The following is a 13,704-nucleotide window of genomic DNA, read 5'->3' on the forward strand; positions in this document are numbered from 1 at the left end:
GCCCATCATCGATGACCTTCAGGCCCTGACATAATATAGTAAGGCGCATGCACCAAATTGTGTTTAGGATTCGAGAATTCCTTGAAAGATCCTAGAGAACTTTCCAACATTTCCAATTTTAAATGCGACATCGGGAGTAGGAGAAGAGAATCGTATTATTTGACGCGGGTTTTGGTGGACATCCTTCTATCACATTAAAAGAGAAACTGCCCATTTGACTGACAGCGCATCTGACGTCCTTCTTCACTTCCAACATAGGCTGCTTATCCGAGTACCTCTAGTTTTGGCAGCAGAGCACCAGCCAGTAACACGTTGCTGCAATGAACGAGCAACAACAAGCAGCATATTATGACGATCTGAAGACGCGTGGGAGCGGTGCAGCCTATGCAAAGCAGGGTTTGGGCTTTTCTGGTGGAGGGTGAGTCTTACATTATGAGATAAAAAATCCGTGCAGATTTACATGTTTGGGAATGTACCCCATCATGGCACAGGACCTGTAGATCGGAAATGGAGGACTGCATTCAGCTCAAGAACTGTGACTCACTGCATCAGTTCCTATCCCAAGCCATTGTTCCTTTCATAGGCACCAGCGCATAGGCTGAAGTTCTGTTTGGACAATGCAGGAGAGGCATCCCGGCGGGTCGTGGCATGCCAGCAGCACAACACATGCCCGGTAGCCTGACTGGCGCAAATGGGCCAGGACCTCCTGGTGCTGTGCATCCGCGGCCCCCTCCGCATCAGATGCCCGGCCCGCATTTCATGCCTGGGCCCCCACAGAGACCACCGCATGGGGGCCATCCGCCACCTGGCAGACCCCCACCACAACAAGGAGGCCCGCCGCAGAGCCTCCCACAGTTTGGCAGGCCTCAAGGCGGGCCCATGGGCATGCCGCCGCCTCCTTATGGCATACCGCCCCCTTTCAGCAGGCCCCCCAGTGGCATGCCACCCCCAGGAATGCGCCCACCAGGGGTGAGCCCAGCAGCCCCCTCTATTGAGCTCTGCTGGTGTCCCCCTGCCAACAAAGATGCTGGGAGTATGTTTTCTGCCATTGTGTGGGCGTAAGGCAGTAGGGAGGTTTGTGACAATGCCCGAGTTTGTGAAAAACGCTGTGAATTCAATGCAGATGCCACCAATGATGGGATTTCCACAGCCGGGGCCGCCTGGACAGTTCATGGGGGGCAGGCCACCGCCTCCAAGGCCGCCTGCCTCCAGGACACCCTCTGACGGCCCTGCCTCCTCAGGCCCCTCTCCTGGACCGCCACCATATTTCCCAGGTACAAACCCTGCACGTGCCTTGCGCAACCTGCAGTATGCTGCGCAATGTCTTAGATTCTTATGTTGACTTGCACAACTCCCTTGCTTCAGAGTGTGGCCATTGTCCTGCATTGTCGAGGGCTTTGGGACTTCTCAATTGAGCCACACATGTTCTAAGGTGATCCGAGAAGTGGCTGTCAATGCATTATTTCTGTACCATATTCTCCTCCCAGGCCATTGAGCGCCTTCTTTGGGCTTTTGCAGGTCCTCACCCCCAGTTTCCACCGTTCCCAATGGGGGGGCCGCCCTCAGCTCCTGGGCAGGGCCCATTGGCGCCACCTGGCCGCCCGCCACCAGCCTGGCACATGCACCCGGGTGGGCGCCTGCAGCCAGTTCTTTCACCAGTCAGTCAGACACATGCCGGATGTTCCTTCAGCGCCTGTCAGTCTGTCACCTGGGTTCCAAGAGCCAGATATTTTTGGTGTTTTCAGTTGGTAAGGATACCGTCGGTATTCTTTAGTAAGAAGGCAAAATAAAAGCATGCCAGAAGAGGTGACCTGATATGAGATATTGACACCATGCTGCAGGTCAGCAGCAGCAGCAGCACCCTGCTGCAACACCTCTCAGCCAGTCCTACAGCGCAGCCGCTCCAAGCTCTGGCCAAGAGTCCGATGCAGAGGCGCTGCGGCAGAAGGAAGCCAGCGGATGGATTGCTCACAAGGCTGAGGATGGCCAGGTGTGCTCCAGCAGGTTTATGACAATATGCAAATCACGCATCTCCACACTAGCTGATGTCAAAGCGGAAGGTTGCACGCCTCCTTCCAGTCGTCCCATTTTGGATCAGCTCCTTGGGAGCTGCAGAATTTGCACATTATCAGCTGCGTGTTTGAGTAGATTCCCTTAGTTGTGGTGAAGGAAGCTCCTGAGGTGTCTACACAGGTGTATTACTACAACACCCTGACCAATGAGTCCACCTGGGAGAAGCCGGTGGGCTACAAAGGGGACTCCAGCAAGGCATCTGCCCAGCCCAAGCCCCTAGCAACCCAGATCATCAAGGGCACCACTTGGTCAGAGGTGGTGTGCGAGGATGGCAAGAAGTACTTTTACAACACCTCCACTCTGGTGAGCATGCTGACTTTAGAGGCTGCATTGCCTTCAGCACCTTGTTCTTATGCATGTTACTTGGAGCAAATTTGACGCAGTGAGTCTTGCATGTGATCGCAGGAGACATCTTGGACTATGCCTCCTGAAGTGGAAGCTGTCCGCAGCAAACAATCCCAGGTACAGTCCTTTGAAAGCCAGTAATGCTGTGGCAGCGCCCACTTGGTGCATCTATCGAGCGACATGTTCTGCGTTGCAGGTGTCTGGGCCGGCCTCCTCGATCTCTACAGCAGCTGCCGCCCACCTCGCCCGCGCTCAAGCCAACCTTGGTGCTTCCCACATTGGCGGTGCCTCACCCTACCTGCCTCATAACCCCCCTCTCCATTTGCTTCATCATCGTAACGACTGCCTCTGCAGCTTAGCCCACCGAGCCACTCACGTTGTTTGCACTGCACTGTCAAAAGGTCACCCTGTTTGTCTGAAAGGTGCACTGCTAATAAAGATGTACTGACTTACCATGAATAGATCATAATTTTGAAGTCCCATGTGTTTTATGGAATTTTCTCGAGCTTCTAGGGGACAAGCAGGTGTGTATCTGCCGGCGCAGGCGTGGACGAGGACATGACGTTCACAGAGGACGACATTGCGCCATCGGCGGATGCGGCTGCGCAGCCGCCACCGCCCGAGGAGGCGCCGCCGCCGCTGCCGAAGAAGAAGAGCGCGGCAGAAGCTGCGCAGGACTTCCGGGAGCTGCTGGCGGAAAAGGTACTGCAAACAGCAGCCTGTCGGTGCCCCCTGCCGATCCGGTGTGTCTCACGACCCCCCCCAACCAACCCTTGCCACCCCCGCAACAGAGGATGGCCCACGCGCGCTGCGATCCACCCAGCTCCCCTTGTACCAACACGAGTTCTAGTATCCGAAAGACTTGATATGTCGTTGCTCATCACACCCCTGTCTTTTTGCTTATCTGACGAAATGCAATGCATTTTATTGCTCAATCACTCGTGGCTCTTTGCACGTCTGTTCAGCATTGTCGCGGTTGTGTGCATTTGTCTGGTCCATCGTGAAGCGACCTTGGGAATCAATACCTTGTCTTGTGTGCTTTGTCAAGCCCTTGTGCCTTGAGAAGGTGCTGAAGGTGGCTGGGTGGGGCGGCGCTGTAGGGTGTGACGCCATTCTCGCGGTGGGAGCGGGAAATGCCCAAGCTGATCACTGACGGCCGCTGGAGCGTGGTAGGATCGCTGAAAGAGCGCCGCCTCATCTTCGACGACTTTTGCAAGTCGTCCGCGGCCGATCACATGCGCCAAAAGAGCGGCAAGGCCGACGGCGCCCGCGCCGCGCGCGACGGCTTCCACGCCCTCCTAGACGAGGCCTCTGTCCAGGGTGTGCGCATGTCTGGCACCCGGAGTTCCGTTTCACCAGGCCACAGAAGTACCTTCACATCTCCCCTTTGCCTTACAGGCTGCGAGAGGCATGCCTTACAGTATCATTCTATGTATCCTTGGGTGTCACAAGATCACAGATGTGCCCTGGCAAGACAGAGTATAGTGATAAAAGCAGCTTGTATTTGTCAGGAGGATCTGGATTCCTTGTAATGTACTGCTCCTTGACAGTAGCTGCGGCGCTGATGGCCGCACTGTTTTTTTAAATCTGTGTTGCACTATCGTTCACTCACAGCTGGACATCTGGGTTGCTTGTATATGGGCTGGGCGTGCTTAGGCACTGATGTGCTGCAAATGCAGGCAAGGGTGATGAGGAAGGGGAGACGGTCCCGGGCATTGGCGCTGACACAACTTTAGAAGAGCTGGCTTTACAGTGGGGCAACGATCCCCGATGGAAGGTGTGGCGCTGTGTGCAGACATGTGCAGCCCCAGAATCCAGAATCACTTAGCACCAGGTGTTTGCTGCCACTAGACCTCCCAAGTTTCCCTCTTTACAATCCTGCCCTGGGCGCGTGCAGGCATGCGATGGGAAGCTGCGGGCGGAGCTGGTAGAAGCCAGGGTGGCTCCCCTGAGGGCCCAGGCGACACAGAAGGTGCAGGTGTCAAAACAGGCGCACGAGACAGCCTACAGGCAAGCGCCACGTCTCTTTGCCTTGTATTTATATGCCTTGCTGCAACTTGCTGAGGGGTGCATCTACAAACCCCTTGCTAGAAGGCCTACCTGTAGAAACTTTCTGGCAGAAGGGTGGTTCAGGCAACAGAAGCTGTGCCATCTGTATGTGAATGGCCTGAAGTGCTTCCGAGCATGACAGCGTGGAGCAAGGTGTGAAGGCAGATCCAGTAACATGCCAATGCTTGCTTCTTTCCTGGCCACCCCTGAAGGAACAGTTGCTAGATGATGCCTGTTGGGTGCATCAGGGAGCTTCTGCGGCAGCACAAGGTGGGCCCGGACGCACGCTGGTCCAAGACAAAGGAGGCGCTGGCAGCGGATGACCGGTACAAGGCGCTGCCCAGGGACGACAGAGAGCGCCTCTTTCGCGCCTACGTGGCCGAGCAGGAGGTGTGCTCCTTTGCTCGATCTCCTTCCTTCCCACCTTAACCGTTGTGGAGTTGAAGAGGCTGTGTTTGCAATCAAATTCTCCAGCAAACTTGCGGATTCTTGAAAATCAGAAACATGAAGTGCACAACCGCTCTCGAGAAAATGGGTGCACCTTGTGGTGTTAAACACTGGCATGCGAGACTCGCCCTTGGAGAAGTTGAAGGACCTTCTGCCGTGAAATGCTGGCATGCAAAACAGGCGTTCGGTTCGCTCTATTGCTCCAGTCAGTGCGGTGTGTGAGGTTGCCAATCTGCGCGGCAGCCGCGGGAAGTGAGGATGCCATCGTGCATTTCCCATCCTCAATGATCATCGCTTCAGCTTTAAGAGAATGCGCACATCAAGCATCAAATGCGCGCGTCAGGCGCGGGAGAGGGCAGAGCGGAAGGAGCGGGCGGCGAGGGAGGAGAAGGAGAGGGAGGCGCGCGCAAAGCTGGCACGCGATGCCGAGGAGAGCGACCGCCGGAGGCGCAAGGCCGGCGCGGCCGACGCGGCCGCCAACTTCCAGACGCTGCTCAGCGAATCCGTCAAGGACCCCGACGCCCCCTGGCACGACTGGAAGCTGCGCCTCGCGCGCGACCCCCAGGCGCGTCCCTTCACAAAACCTTGTATAAAGGAGTGATAGCCTGCCTAGGATACGGCAAAGGACAACCTGCAGGACACAAACCCACTGGAATTTGTGAGACAGACCCGGAAGCAATGGTGCTGGTGAAAATGACCCCCTCTTTGGAGTGTATCTCTTGTGAAGGTTTACCCGCGATTTGACGGAACACAACATGCAATGCCTGCCCTCATACTGGTGAGTATGAAGGAAGCTGTAAACAGGGGGGTGGAAAAGCTTTGACAGAGAGGCCAAAGGTGAAAGATTGGAGGAGTGCATGGCATCAGGATTGCTGAACAGGTGGGTTGAAATTGGTGCAGGGGCGGTTCAGCAACCCCAATCTAGACCCCAAGGTGGCGGAGGGCCTGTTCCGGGAGCATCTTGTGCAGCTGCAGAAGCGCGCAGTGGACGGCTACATTGAGCTGCTGGAAGAGGTGATAGCACACCACTGCATGGCACCACCTGCATGGCTGCACATCCCTATTGCCAGCTTCAGCTTGAATCCTAACTGGAAAAGTTGGACTCTGCAAGAATATGTCATGATATTACGACAGCCCACGGGCAGAAGAGCAGTGAGATGAGCAAGCTGTGGCTTTATTTTGAGAGGGACAAAGATCACGGCTGGCGCTGCAGGTGATAAAGCCGATGCTGCCCAAGAGCAAGGCGAAGGACGAGCCGAGGGCGCTGCGCAGCTTCTCGGAGGCAGAGAGGCTGATGGGGGAGGACCCGCGCTTCCTGCGTGCCCCTGCCAGAGACAGGTGCTCTCTCCTGTCGCCGCAAAGCTTCAGTCTGGAAATTGGAAAGACTGATGCCAGGGACTGCGTTTCTTGAACGTACTAGTGACGTGAAATCGTCCTCATATGGCCTATGCAGGCTCTGACATACATCGCTCTTGTGCCAGCCACTTTATGGCTGAGGGGGACGATCTGGTTGGCATGCTAAATGACTGCTATCAGAGTCATGCAAACAACCAGTTCATGACCGAGCCAGGCCTGTCTTTGCATCCTGCCCTTCCTACCAGGCGCTTTCGTGTATAGCAGGTCAAGCTGGCGCCTTAGGGTCCAGTGGATTACAGTTCTACTGACTGTAGTAATGTTGACATTCACTGTCGGGACGGCGCAACAAGCAGGGAGAAGCTGTGGCGGCGATTCGTGGAGGACATCATTTTGGAGCGGGACGATCCGGCAGCGGCCGCGCGACGCGGGCGGCTGACGAGCTCGAGCCGCAGCGCCCGGGGGCCGCACCTTAACGACGCGTCTGGCACCGTCACTGACAAGGCCTACGAGCGCGAGTACCTTGCCCACGATCGCAAACGCATCAGGAGGGATTGAGCTTTTGGATTTTTGATCGAGGGAGCATGTTGCGGCGTGTTCGCTTATGATTTGTTCAGGGAGGAGAGGATTGATGCCAACACCCAAATCACAAGAATATTTCAAACAAGCTCGAGCTGGTGCCAGTTGAGTTGATGGTGTTTCAGTGCATTACACTGTAATGATTACAGATTCATTTCTTCATTTTGGGGGACGACTGGTTTGCTTTGCCCCATTACAGACAAAATCCTACAGCTGCCTAGTTCCCGGTCGGTCACTAATGTGATGGCGCTTGTGAATGCCAAGATGCGTCACGTCGTGTCACTTTTAAAAGCAAGCATCAATATGAGCCAGTCATGTAACATTAAATGACTGTACAAAAGCACACTACAACTTTTCACTCCTCCACTGCCGCTCCAGATCCTGCGATTGCAGCGGCTGCAGATGGGTCACTGGGGATGGGTTCAATGACTCCTCCCTGTATCCTCAACTCGGGGATGGGCACTCCCAGCCTCCGCGCCAGCTTCTTCATCACAAATGTCTCCGAAGGCTCCGCCAAAGACACCACGACACCATCCCTGCACCAAAAGCATACATCTCAAAGTCATGCAAAGCACATAGATCCCTCGCAACGGCATGCAGGAGTCCAGTCACGCCTAATAAAATGGAGTGATTGAAAGCAACCTCTGTTAACGGTCTCTACCGTTCAGCATCAAAGTTTGGGTCAAAAGCAGGCAAGGAAAAGAGAATCAAAAACTGGGGCAGAGGGGCAGCACCTGCCGGCGCGGCCGGTGCGGCCGGCGCGGTGGGCGTAGTGGGCAGCATCGCTGGGCAGCTCCAGGTTGATGACGGCATCGCAGTCCGGCAGGTCCAGTCCACGCGCAGCCACGTCGCTCACAATCAATGCCCGAAAGTCGCCGCGCGCGAATCTCCGCAGCATGTTGGCGCGCTCGGTCTTGCCCATGTCCCCGCTCAGTGTCCCCACCGCCATCTTGTGCACCTCCAGCTTGTACTTGGTGTCCTGCAGCACAGCCCACTGACACTCAAACAAAACAGCCTGGGCCGGAGGTGTCTTATTTTGCACACGTTGCATAACATTGCGAGGTAGCCCTTTCTCCCTTCATGTTGGTCGCACTACATTGTATGTCTTCACTGACATGTGCTTAGAGCAGGTCTTCCCGTCGCTAGCCTCCGATTGGCATGGCTTCTGCAGGAAATACCGCCTTTCCACCGTCTGTTTGCTTGCAGTGAAGGAAAGCCAATGAAGGCTCCTGTAGAGCACATAGACTCATCCTAGAAGAAGGCAGACTTGCAAACAGAGGGAATCGCAACACAAAGATGAAGAGAGGGGGAAGCAGGGCGCGCACATTGAGGCGCTGCTGGAAGTTCATGAAGACGAGGGCGCGGTGCGAGTTGAGGGCGTGGATCACGCGGCGAACGGCGTCCACTCTGTGCCGCCGGTCCACCAGTAGCCAGCCGTGCTCCAGCTTCGGCGGCATCAGCGGCATCGCGTCTGCCGTGCCCACTCCACCCGCGCTGCTCCGCGTGGCTGCGCGCACCCCAACACAAAGTCAGCTTTACACAGAGCATTTCAAGGTTTCCCATTTAGCAACCCAGCCCGACGCCACCGGCGCTGCCCACAGTCGCTGCGCGCACCCCAACACAGGTTGAAACATGCCCATGGAACCATGCAAAGTGCCATGCATCACCCGCAGGCTCGCTAGGCGTCTCCGCACTGTCTGAAATGCTCTGTGCAAGACAAGGGACGGCTCAACATGACCAGTGACACGGCGGTGGGGGAGGATATACCATTACAGTTGCATGGGTTTTTACTTCTCTCACACTGCAAACTCCTTGCAGCTACTAAAGGACTGGAGGCTTTCTGCGTGAGGGGTGCACCTGGGTTGAGGGTGTCGCCTGCGCTGAATTTCAGGTCATCCCAGCCCCACTGCGGCGCAGATGGAGATGCGGACTGCTGCTTCGGCTGGCTCGGCTGTGCCGCCTGCACCGACGAGAAGACCGCCTCTGGCTGGGGGCACCACTTCGCACACTGCACCAGCACCTGCACAACGGAAGAAAAATATGTTGTCAGACCTGTTGGAGGGCCAACCATACCCAGTCACAGTTTATGCAGATGCTGGCATCCCCAGACAGCGCATTGAAGGTCCACTGAAATGCCCTGTATGTATGCACGCACACCACTACAAAGAGAGGAATGGTAGACTGCCCCTATCCCACTCAAGAGTCAGCACTGTGCAATGGGTGTGCCCTTGCTTCGTGTGCGGAGGTCTCTGAGAGCGCGCACGTTTTGGGTGAGGGTGGCTGAGACGAGGATGGTCTGGCGGCCGGCGGGGCATTTGCGGCCGACGTGCTCAGTCAGGCGCGTCATGTCCTCCCGGAACTGCACCGCCAGCAGCTGGTCCACCTGTCAGCCCACACACAGCGGCCCTCAGCGCCGCATTAATGCATGCGCGCCCTGCTCTGCGCAAGCTGACAGAGGACGGTTGTTCAGAACGGCATGCGTATCAACAATTATGGTCCCTAACGATGCCGATTGGAGACAGTAACACACTCACGGAAGCAGAATTTTGTACTACCATCCTCTGACATCAAGCCTGTCAACACCCGCCGGCTTCTCCTTGTGATGTCCTGCAGCCACCTTGGCAACGTGCCGCGCCAGGTGCTTAGACACGGAATGATCAGATGCAACAGAAGCTGGCCGAAAACGTGGTGCATCTTTCAATGCCTTCCTGTCATAGGACAGCAGGAGCCAGCAAAGACCCAGAGGCTGCCCAGGAGAAGATTAGCGTGTAGACGTGGAGGCTGGGAGTGCAGACCTCGTCGAGGACGAGGATGCCGGCCGGGTGTGTCTGCAGCGCTCCAGAGCGGCTCAGCTCTGCCAGCCTGCCCGGCGTGCCCACCACCATCAGTGGCTTGTTCTGCTTTATTGCCTCCATCTGCACGGTTTGAAACACACGCTCAACTCCCAGTCATACCTGCGCCTGCTGCCTCAACATAAAACTTACACAATCAAACTGATTAAATAGCCTTGAGCACATTCTCCCCCAGTCTCTGCTATGCAACCTCTCACCACAGGAAATACAAGTGCTAATTGCCTCCTCTGCAGCATGCAAGCCCTGCGTGATGGATCCAGCATACTGCTCCGCAAAGTGCTGGTCTCCTTGGTGAGGGCATGTGGCTGACTCTCACTTCTCTTAGTGGCTCCTTCAGGATGCATAGCAAAGCCAAGCGAATTCGTAGGTACACACACTGCCATACTTGAGCCGCATGCGCCACGCGCGCTTGGAGGGAGACAGCAAAAGGGTCGGCACCTGGCGGTTGATGTTGGCGCCGCCGATGGCCTGCTGCACGCAGCCGCGCGCCTGGGGTGGCAGCAGCGCCTGACCCACGCGCGCGATCTGCATCGCCAGCTCGCGGCTGGGCACCACCACAACCGCCTGCAGGCTGCCAGCCAGCGCTGCCTTCTTCCGCGATGACAGCGCCTCAAACTCCTGCTCCGCCCTCTGCAGTGCCAGGCTCAGCACTGGCAGGAGGTACGCCAGCGTCTGCGCGCACACGCCCCACACATCACAGATCGGCATCGATGGCTGGCTTTTCGGTCCAAAAGCATGGTTACCGAAATGTGGCCCTCTAGCCTGTATATCAGGTCACTTGTCACACCACAGCTCTCCTCAGTCAGATGGACAGCATCTTGAGTGGATGTGCAAGCCCCATCCTGTGGGCTCGTGAAGCGCTTGCCAGGGTGAACAGTGCTGTCTCGGATGCCACAGAACAGCACGCTGCAATTGTAGATGCTGTTCCTGCCTGCGGCGGGGTGTTCTGCAGGCACCGCATTGAGGTGCAAAGCAGCATGATTTGGACTATACATGATGATAGAAGTGGGAGCTGCTTGCCTTGCCGGAGCCCGTGTAGCACTGGATGGCCACGTTGCCGCCCTTGAGCACCTTGGGGATGGAAGCGTCCTGCACCTGCGTCGGCTCACTTATCCCCATCTCGTGCAAGCGCGCCTGCAAGGCAATCCCATGAACTCTTTACAAAACACTTCAAGTGGCATTACTTTGCAAGGGTACGGCAATCCGGACAGATTTGGATGTCCCAGGAGTCTCACCAGCAGCCTGTCATCAACGCCCAGGGTGAGGAATGCTTGCTCTGGTGTGCGCCCAGAGGTGCTGGCTTGGCTGGAGTCAACACGCCTTTCTTCAAGCTGCGCCTCTGCTTCTGAGGGAGCATCTGTCAGTACAGCCGGCCCTGCTGCCCCTGATTCTGCAAAAGAACAGCCCACTCGTCACGCCTCTCTTGGAACTCTCATCTGCCACTCTCAAATTGATAATACTCAGGAGGTCCTTGCGCTAGGTGCCCACCTTCCCTGTGTCTTCTTGTCCCAACGGGAGCCTTCCTTGCATTAGTTCGCACTGCTCCACGCTCTGTGGCAGCCTTGAAGAGCATGGTGGACCACTTGACGGCAGCCTGTTTTGCTGGGGCAGCATACTGTCGATGACCGAGCATCGCTGCATCTCTAAGCAGCATCTGCAATGGAAATACACTGCGCATCAGTCTGGTGTTGACATGCCAGTTTGATTGTATTTAGAAGGAGAAAAGAGATGCCTTCACCTGCTGGACCGTCTTTGCTGTAAATCGCGTTAGCATTGCTGTGATATTTCAAGCCTTCGGTCGTAAAGGGTCCTTCCAGAAGCCACTGGATCGTCAGTGTTCAAGACACTGTTGCTCCGAACTTGCTCCGAGACTTGCATGTCGGAGAAGACCACCCTCCCAAAGTAGGCAACTGTTGGTCATGATCACCAGCAGGAGAACCTCAAATTCACGACATAAAATCTCATAAAAATTGTTTCGCCACTCTTCTTCAGTAAGGCAGCGAGCTTGATACCCAGAACCAGTGTACAGGCAGTTCACTCACGATTGGTGATCTGACATCTTGCGATCTGCCGATCTGAACTTGTGCAGCCCATTCTGTAAATACACTTCAGAGATACAGTTTTCTAGGCGGTACAATGAATTTTCAGGCTCTGAACGCTCGTCCCTTTACCGGTGTAAGGCACACATGCCATGCTGTGAGACTACCCTCTGTTAGCAAGGGCCCATTTAATGGTTCGTGTACAGCGATTCCCTTGTCAAGAAGACAAATTCTTAGCCTGACTCCAAGCCGTTCAACTTCCACGAGGTTTGGTCACGATTTTGTGGGTGAGGTTTGCACTTTATCATTGACCCATTCTCACCAAACAGTCAGCTCTCACAGGCCTTGCAGGGTAGGTGCTGGGAGAGATGAGGCGGAGACAGAAGTTCAGGAGGGCAAGGCTGCAGATCCACACAAGGCACCAGAGCAGAGCTATGATTTGATCAGCGCTGCAGGGGGCCTCCTCTTCTGGGCTGCCTTTGTAGGTAGCCAATTCCTTTGTCTCCTTGTCACAATAGTATGCTGTCGTGTGTGCAGCGCAGAACAGTGTTCAGACCGTCACCCAGACTGCCTGTGATGTGCAGGCTACGCGCTGCTGCTGAGCCCCAACCAGACACCATACAGGGACATGTACTTCCTGGAGAAGTTGAGCGGGCTCGGTGTCGACGATGGCGTGCAAGTGAATGCAGTCTTCACGCAGCTCTTCTTTATGATGGGACTCTGGCCTGCCATCTATGCAGCCCTGCTCGTTCCCTCAGCTCGCAGCGGCAACAAGGTGTGCGCTCTGCATGCATGCGGGCAAAGCTGTCCTTCTGAAGAAGCGTGCAGCTGACAGGTCTCACGAGCATGCTACTTTAAAGGACAGCATTATGGGCTGCTTTCTTTGCTCAATATGAGCAGGAATCTGATCGATTTTATTTCCTGCTGGTCAGATCCCGGCATGGCCATTTGTGACACTGTCCTTTGGAGTGGGAGTCTTTGCTCTGGGGCCCTACTTTGCCCTGTGGACGCCTTCAAAGGAGGCAGTGGCGCCGCCCAAGGCAGAGGAGCTTGAGGGCTGGAACAAGCTGGGGCTGAAGGGGACTGAGTCCAGGATTGGCGCCTGGCTCATCCTGGCTGGTGCTGTTGCCACTGTTGCCCAAGTACGCTTCCCACCCCACTCCCGGCTTGCCTCACCTGTTTGCTGACCCATTCAGACCAGAGCTATTGCATATGCATGCCGTCAGATTAATGGATGCTAGAGCCTGGACGCTGGAGGGAAGTTGCATGTGCATGTTAGAGGAAGGTCAGGGGTAAGTGTGCATTCTGCACGCAGGCGGCCTTGGCAGGAGGAGACGCATGGAGTGCATATGGAAAGCTCTTCCTAGAGAGCCGATTTGTGCACGTTACAACCTCTGACTTTGCGGCGCTATGTCTGTTCGCGCCCTTCTGGATGTGGAACGATGCGGAGAAGCGCCAATGGCAGGGCAGGTACATTCTTGCACAGCCCCTGACAGGTCATGATCCTAAATGGAAGTGTATAGGTGAGATAATTGGGGTTTGGTTGAAAGGAGGATCCTTGGGCTGAATCTGCTGTGATCGGGTGGCGGCAGGGAACGATGGCTTCCATTGCTTTCGCTCTTGCCCTTCCTAGGACCGGCAATCTACCTGACTCAGCGGCCCAGGGCAGAGAATTGAGTGTGGAGCTTGGAAGTAGGAAATGGGCCAGAAATTGTTGGATCTTTTGTGGGATGTCGCTGGAACAACAGGGGCGCCCAGGATTAGTGATGCCATTTAAAGCAACGATTTGATATGAAATGTCATGACTATGGTTTGAAGCCTGAAATTCGTGTCTGTAAGGACAGATACATGCAGAGGCCACCTGCTAATGCAAAGGGCACTTGATCAATGGCCTTCTTGAGGATGACTCTGAATCCAATAGGTGGCACAGTGTTTTTGAAGAAGCCTAAGCAGCTTCATAATCACTA

General features: G+C 55.5%; 3 protein-coding genes across 3 annotated transcripts; 2 read left to right on the forward strand and 1 right to left on the reverse strand.

Moving 5' to 3' along the window:
- Positions 1-96: 96 nt before the first annotated feature.
- COCSUDRAFT_66735 (hypothetical protein) lies at positions 97-6,825 on the forward strand (the record flags this gene model as incomplete). Its single annotated transcript, XM_005646397.1, has 15 exons — positions 97-418; positions 624-969; positions 1,519-1,658; positions 1,842-1,990; positions 2,194-2,376; positions 2,615-2,684; positions 2,963-3,120; positions 3,519-3,738; positions 4,098-4,195; positions 4,316-4,452; positions 4,716-4,857; positions 5,258-5,483; positions 5,795-5,928; positions 6,128-6,252; positions 6,624-6,825. The coding sequence occupies exons 2-15, from the start codon at positions 692-694 to the stop codon at positions 6,823-6,825; spliced, it is 2,262 nt and encodes a 753-aa protein (XP_005646454.1). The 5' UTR covers positions 97-418; positions 624-691.
- A 203-nt stretch (positions 6,826-7,028) lies between these two features.
- Positions 7,029-10,847, reverse strand: COCSUDRAFT_29860 (P-loop containing nucleoside triphosphate hydrolase protein). Its single transcript, XM_005646398.1, has 8 exons — positions 10,692-10,847; positions 10,137-10,370; positions 9,642-9,761; positions 9,110-9,229; positions 8,704-8,827; positions 8,172-8,353; positions 7,581-7,825; positions 7,029-7,382 (listed from the first exon to the last, which is right to left on the reverse strand). Exons 1-8 carry the CDS (start codon positions 10,815-10,817, stop codon positions 7,202-7,204), a joined length of 1,332 nt encoding a protein of 443 aa, XP_005646455.1. The 5' UTR covers positions 10,818-10,847; the 3' UTR covers positions 7,029-7,201.
- A 727-nt stretch (positions 10,848-11,574) lies between these two features.
- COCSUDRAFT_56359 (hypothetical protein) lies at positions 11,575-13,501 on the forward strand (the record flags this gene model as incomplete). Its single annotated transcript, XM_005646399.1, has 6 exons — positions 11,575-11,600; positions 12,089-12,222; positions 12,322-12,512; positions 12,670-12,879; positions 13,053-13,207; positions 13,486-13,501. The coding sequence occupies 6 exons, from the start codon at positions 11,575-11,577 to the stop codon at positions 13,499-13,501; spliced, it is 732 nt and encodes a 243-aa protein (XP_005646456.1).
- Between the last annotated feature and the right edge of the window lie 203 nt (positions 13,502-13,704).

Source organism: Coccomyxa subellipsoidea (genome assembly GCF_000258705.1).
Source record: "Coccomyxa subellipsoidea C-169, whole genome shotgun sequence".
Lineage (NCBI taxonomy): Eukaryota > Viridiplantae > Chlorophyta > Trebouxiophyceae > Coccomyxaceae > Coccomyxa > Coccomyxa subellipsoidea.